The 7,405-nt window shown below is 38.7% G+C and overlaps 1 protein-coding gene across 1 annotated transcript; it reads right to left on the reverse strand.

Moving 5' to 3' along the window:
• Window positions 1–3,406: 3,406 nt before the first annotated feature.
• On the reverse strand, window positions 3,407–6,677 carry LOC142469067 (uncharacterized). The gene is made up of 3 exons (XM_075575941.1): window positions 6,390–6,677; window positions 4,921–4,998; window positions 3,407–4,557 (listed from the first exon to the last, which is right to left on the reverse strand). Exons 1-3 carry the CDS (start codon window positions 6,664–6,666, stop codon window positions 3,506–3,508), a joined length of 1,407 nt encoding a protein of 468 aa, XP_075432056.1. The 5' UTR covers window positions 6,667–6,677; the 3' UTR covers window positions 3,407–3,505.
• Between the last annotated feature and the right edge of the window lie 728 nt (window positions 6,678–7,405).

Raw genomic sequence — 7,405 nt, forward strand, 5'->3', positions numbered from 1 at the left:
CCACGGGCCAGGGACCTCAGGCTGAAACATGTGTCTGTAAATCGCTGCGTACAACTAGCAGCCCTATACATGAACATGCTCATATTATTATTATTATTGTTACATAGTTTCGACAGTCATACGTTCCATTACATATTAGAATACACAAATGTGTTAGCAGAGTGGGAATGGTTGTTATATATAAAACACACCATGTCATAAAATGTTAGTAGTCATTAAAGAACACTCAATAAAAATTCATGAGGCACTCTTTTGCAACATCATTATGTTAATTAAGTGCTTATGCAATATAGGCATAAGGGTATCACATTTTTAATTGTTTGTTAATAAGCGCTGCAAGCAATATAAAATTAGTTCCATATGTAGTATAGTAGTCGGTGGCTCCTCCTCACAATCATCTCATATAAAGGTAGACTCTTCTGAAATCATACATTGATCCGATTGTATCTTCCCCGACATCTCTGAAATACAGCAAACACATGATGGTCAAAGATGGCACCTTACTAGATATGCATCCGTGACAACGCGTTACGCAGCTCTATATGATTGTGTAGATACACACGTCAGTCACTTATATGTTAGAAGTAAAACTGTTCATCAGTATGTAATGTTTCTTTAAATTTGTAGCAGGCATAACTATGTATAAGAAGTGAACGTTGCCTGTATACTGAAAGATGTGCGCGCACATCTTTGTGTGCGCACGCACTTCACGCTTGGCTCCACTAACTGTTAGCGCATGCGCAAAACAAAGCGTACGTTGTGCGTTCAATACATGTTGAAAATACCAGTAAACATAACATCTTTATTTCAAATACAATGAAGACGAAACTACATTCGTTCTAAACGAGTACATCTGTATTCTTTTTAAACAGACGTGTTTGAACAGAAAGCACGGCCGATAACACAATGCGCAAATGCAATACGTGTGACGTCATGTTAAGCCAGCGTGAAACGCACGCTAACACTCCTCCCACTCAATTAACATTCGGCTAACGCCCAGGGTACGCCTACAAACACTGAGCCGCACGCATCACACACTGCAGTTACCGTTACTATAACAAAACATGACAGCCAATAGGCTTTGAGGCGCGCACGTCGCTTGGGGGCGGGACTTACATCACTAATCCTTTTTAAGGACGCCTTGGCCCATGACAAGGGTCCCACGTCATACGTGGTGGACCCGGTTTTCAATGTTGTAGATGTTGCATGATAACAAAACAGGTATGTGTTAGAGTAATGGTAAAATGTTGCTAATATGTTTAAAGGGATAGGAAAGTACGTATATTTATTCCGTCAGCAATGTGTACTACTCTTTCAGGTCCTACTATATTGTATTAGGAAACAATTTGTTTGTGATCGCTACATGTTATGCAGTCTGCAATGTTACGCTGTATCCACGCATTGAAAGTGAAAATGGTGGTTACAAAAAAAAAAAAAATTTAAACGCAGAGTCAACGCATAACGATTGTTATATTTACCATTCTTCTAGAATTAACTCTTCGCCTGGCTGCAACTGGTCGCTCCAGAAATGCAAGGCATTTTCATCCACGCTTAACCCAACCGCTGAATCCAGTATGGCACATATCTCCTCCAGGATGCGCTCATAGGAATCGCCACTGCTTTCTTCAAATAATTGGTCGGGAGGTAGGTTCATTTCTTCGGGTTCCCATTCCAATGCATTTTCAGCTGAAAGGCTTGGTACATAATCATAGTACTTTTGTTCTTGTACAATGTGGGTTTCAGGAATGGAGGCTGCAGATATTGCAGCACGTATCGATTCAAACGGATCAGTAGTAGCGGATACATTGCTATTGCCATTAGGAATAAATATGCCTTTCACGACAATATAAGTGCCGTCTTTCAGGAGAAATTGTTTTTCCGGGGCAATCTTCCAGAAACCATAGGTGTGTTGTAGCTTATCCTGGTCACGTTCAAAAAAGTCATTACTTGATAAAGTGAATCTTATTGAGGAATTAAAATTCCGTGCATGCTTACGGTCTTGGTAATAAGGATATTTTGCTCGAATGAAATCATCGATTTGGCGTGTGCTTGCTTTCTGTCCGCGACTGTTCAAGATGGCTTCTCAGATCATGTACTTATACCCTAAAAGGGGATTAATATTGTTAACGAATTCATCAGCCATGTCTGAGTAGCACAAAAGCTGTGTGCAGGTCTGTGTTATTTGCTCATCAAAATGAATGTGCTGAATGGCTAACAAACTCCTGTTTTTCCTTGTCAAGGTCAACAAAACTAACTACTTTGACTCCTTATTTCAAACGCCAATTGGATTTGTTTGTCTAATTGGGTTAACAGTTGTGGTTCGTGATATGGGACTGTGGGAGAAACATTTCTCCTTCTTTTATCTCGTTTGTGAAAAACATCCCTAGACTTTGAATGCGTTCACATAGTGTTTTTTTGAAAACTAACAAAGACCAGTGTGTGAAAATATTTCTTAGCCAGGCATATCAGTAAAAACACACCTGCAAAAAGAAATGTTTTTTCCCCGCTTACATTTCTGTGTGTATGTGAAAGTCTGGTTAACTCCCTGTCTGCATGAGTTTAAATACGTGTGTATATATATATATATATATATATATAAATATATCTCTTATAAAAATATATATATATTTATATATTATATTTTATTTTTTTTTATATTGCAGGAGTACACACAACATTGATGGCATTAAGTATACCTTGTATGAAACCTATTTAAATGGTGAGAAACATGATTGAATTAAGTAATAAACATTTGTTTAAGCACAATACTGTTAGAGTCTCATACTTAGGATATTTCTCAAACATTAGGCCTGTATTATTAAAATAGTGTTTTCACAAGGAAGCATGAAGTGTATTAGTTTGTGTATACCAGTTTATATAGTACTATATATATATATATATATATATATATATATACATATATATATATATATATATATATATATACACATATACATATATATATACACACTCACACACTCACACTCACACTCACTCAGTGTGTGTGTGTGTGTGTGTGTGTGTGTATATATATTATTATACATTCTGAGATGTTATAGAAACGAACACACAACTGATTAAAGGACAAAATTACAATGGCCAAGCAAGGCAAAGGTAAGTAATAATTTACACATAATCCTGCTGTACACGTACAAGAAAGATGTTTGCACTTACTTAGGTGTTTTAATAATTGCATGTGACTAATATGCATATGCAATTCTTACATCAATTAACACACCCAAATGCAATGTTTTGCTGCAAAGTCAATGGCAGCTTCTCTAAACTTAGCAACTGGCTCCTGGTGGACCATTACTGAACAGACGATTACAACATAAATATTTATAACACAATTAATTATGAGTGTTAACATTTCCAAAACTTCACGTGTACAAGAACATAGTTGAAAGTTTGGAAACAACACAGTCTTCAGCATACATACAATAGTAATTAGATAATCTGAAGTCAACAAAACAAGGCCAAAGACATATTTTCTGAATTATAACATTTATTTTTTTTGTTCCTTTTGCGAGCGAGTAACAGGCCTGCTTGTTGTCTCTTGAATTTTCCTTTTTCTTTTGCCACCAACTTTAGGCACAACAGAGCCACTTTGAGTGGCCTCTGGCACTTCACGGGCAGGGCTTGTGGCCAGTGACTGTTCACCTACGGGGCTTGTGGCCAGTGACTCACCTACAGGGCTTGTGGCCAGTGACTCACCTACAGGGCTTTTGGGCAGTGATTCACCTACAGGGCTTTTGGGCAGCGATTCACCTACAGGGCTTTTGGGCAGCGATTCACCTACAGGGCTTTTGGGCAGCGACTCACCTACAGGGCTTTTGGGCAGCGATTCACCTACAGGGCTTTTGGGCAGCGACTCACCTACAGGGCTTTTGGGTAGTGACTGTTCACGGACAGGGCTTGTGCCCAGTGACACATGTGAGCAAGTTGGTAGACACTGCACAAGTGATGGTTGGTCTGTTTCATGTGTGTCTTGTTTTGTTTTTGTCGCCTCCTTTGTAGGTGTCTGCTGCTGAATTTGTACAGATGGCAGCGGTAGGATGTCATCAGGAACCTGCACAGCAATGTCTGCTACTTGACCGGTAACATTTGGGCCTGGTGAATGAATATCAGATGAATGTGGTGAAAACTGACCTGCATGAACAGATCCTGGCTGGGAGGTGTTGAATTGTGGTACATTAGTCATTCTCCAGTAATTAGCTTGTGTTTGCTGAACAACTAATGCTTCGAATGAGGTGTTGATTTTTTGCAACTGTTTAGGCACTTCAATGAAGACTCTGTGGAGATGTGCCAATTGTGATACTGTTTCTTCCTGCAGTCCAATCATCCTTTCCAGCACTGTCATCATGTCTGAATGGCGACGATTTTCTGCGTCCACTATTTTTCCCTCTGAAGCTACAATTGCATCGTATGTGGAAGTTGATGGACGATTTGGCGGTACAACAGTTTCTATTGGCACCTCTTCATGGTCACATGATTGTATTTCAGTCTCTTCTGTGGCGTCATCCTCATCATACTCATCATCCTCATCACCATGATGTTCTAAAAAGAAATGTACACATTATTAAATGGCATGTTAATGTATGCTGTGTTACTATGTAATTGTACTGTGTCCTAAGTAACACCTAACATGTTAGCATACGTTTTATAACCTCATTAAAAACTACCTTGACTTACGAATAATGTTTGGACTCAGTATGAAATATGAATGAATGAAAAGTTGCTCTAAACTCAGAAGTCCTACATGATAATTAACATCACTAACACAATACATGTTGCCTTACACTTAATTTTCACTGACACTAAGTAATCCTATTTAAAGAAGATGTGCAAAACAAATAATGCACATGACAACATAACATATAGAAGAGCACATATTATATGGCCAGCAAATGATACACTCACCTTCTAGTAGTGTTGAGCTGGCTGACCCAGGTGAAGACACTTGTTCCATCTCAGGTGACACATGTCCTCCAGGGGCAACTATATATAACAATAACATAAGTTTTACATTTACATGTGTAAATATTGAACAAACACTTATTGTATGTTCTGTATTTATGATTAACTAACAACATCAGTTCCTTAACCGAAAATGTGTGTGAAAGTGAACATAAATAGTTGTAATAACACTGTACATGCCTGTGTACTTAGAATTTTTGAGTTCCCTAACATACAACATACTATGTTTCTGCAGTAATGCGTGAGGATAAATAGATTAAATGAGTACATAAAAATCATATGTTGTGTAGTGATATCAGTATCATAATGTACATAACTATCATGAGATGACCATTCACAATGGTTATCATGAAGGTGGTCATATTGCAAAAAGTGTTGTTTTTGGTAGAGGATATGTGTGGTACATTAATCGAAGATGTGGCACACCTGAATGTGGCTGTGACTCAACAAGACAACACATGCAGTGTGTGATAATGTGTCTTTCATAGTAGTTCAACTATAGATATGAGTGAACTAATGTGTGACGTACGCTTTGATAAGTAATGAGTTGTTGGGGCATTTAGTAGCTAGAGTTAAGCTTTCAAATGAGTGTGATTAACTTCAGTTGTGCTATTCAGGTTGTAAGAAAGGTATTCCCTTCCCCAAAAAGCCTAATCAGCCACACCTTTCAATGACTTGAAACAGGTGCAAATGGTGTGAACTAAGTTGACCGTGAAATGAGGCTGTAATTAGTGTGTGTGCTGAACCCCACCCCCTCTGTTGAAGTGTATGCTGTGATGAGATATTAATTGCAGCTGCTTTAACACAATGGTAGATGAGCTAAGTAGTCATCTGCAGTGTTTAAGTTATGAAAACAATGACATAACATATGATACGTGTGCCTCATTATGCTGTCTGTATATGACATAAAGCAAAAATGGACCTTTTCATAAGCAACTATAGATGTGTTAGTGCCAGTGATGTTTGTAGGCCGTTACATGCAATTTCTTTGATGCATGCTTAAAATAGGCAGTAATGTCATGTTTGTCGGAGTAAAATCAATAAAATACACAATAATATGATACATATTTCTGTTCTGTACCTGTAGCTACTAATAATTTCTCATGAACATGTGTTACACATGTGTACTACCCTGTTGTTCCCCATCTTCGCCCACCATCAATTGCTTCCACTGCAGCTATGCATTTTGGGAATTCACATGTAAATGAGCACGCAATGGCACGTGCTATATTAGTTACTGCTTTTAGTAGGACTACTACATATATGTCTATTTTGAGATATATATATACAGAATCAGACATATACATATATAGATGCAGGTATGCTTATATTGTGAAGACAGTATAAAAAGCAGTGTAAATATGCAAAATAACTGTAAGCAACGACACGCCTAGTACAGTAATATTTATCACCTGCTGGAAATTGTGACGGATAAATTCCAATGTCACGGTCACCAGCCAAGCCTTCCACGACGACGGTAAGTAATTTTGGCCGAAGCAGCTCCTCCAATGGAGTCAATATGAGACGTTGTGGTGTGGGCCCACCTCCAGTGCCAGTAGCATGCACGCGTTGGTCTTGTATTTTCTTTTTCAATTTGGACCTAATATCATCAAATCTTTTCCGACAATGATACTTGTCCCTGACACTATTCCCACAGGCATTGACACCAATGACTATTGTGTCCCACATTTCTTTTTTGCTTGCTGCACTTGTCCGCCCTTGAAAAACATATAAAAGATATGAGGTAAATTAATAATAATATAAGCACCAGTTTCCTACACTGCTAGCTGTTCCAAGAGATAGCAAACATGCTGTTTTATGTGTAATATGTGCAGCACATGAGCATTCACTACTAAACCTACTGCACCGACACACTTTATTCGAGCAAATACCCAGTATGTACCTGGCAGATACCTGGAATGCGCCGCTCCTCACCTCTGACAAGCCCCGTTGCCTTTGCCTTCCCAGCCTGGGTTCATGCCTGGCTGATGGGCGGCTGATCTGTTAAATGATAATGATTAGGATTTAATAGGCTGCAATGCTTCGCGTGTCTACCAGATGGCATAAATTCATGTATTGTAATGCAGTATATATATATATACTGTGCAGTATTGCAGCCAGCGGGAATAAAATGCTTCAATCCCTGTTTGGAAAATAACCCAATGCACTCGGGCAGAAAACAGTCACAAACCTCAATACACCCGGGTATACCCGAATTCGTGGGACTAGCCGAGCTCGAATAAAGTGTGTCGCCAGTGTATACATGTAAGCAAGGTTGCATTCATATTGTATGCAGTTCTGGCAAATTGACCGCCTGTGTTTATTTGTCCTTGTAAGGCATGATAAAAAGCTGTGTTTCCACACTAATGAACATAGAAAGATATTGTGTACCCATATTTGCATATGAACAAAACTCAGATGACCTAGG

This window comes from Ascaphus truei, chromosome 1 (genome assembly GCF_040206685.1).
Source record: "Ascaphus truei isolate aAscTru1 chromosome 1, aAscTru1.hap1, whole genome shotgun sequence".
Taxonomy (NCBI): domain Eukaryota; kingdom Metazoa; phylum Chordata; class Amphibia; order Anura; family Ascaphidae; genus Ascaphus; species Ascaphus truei.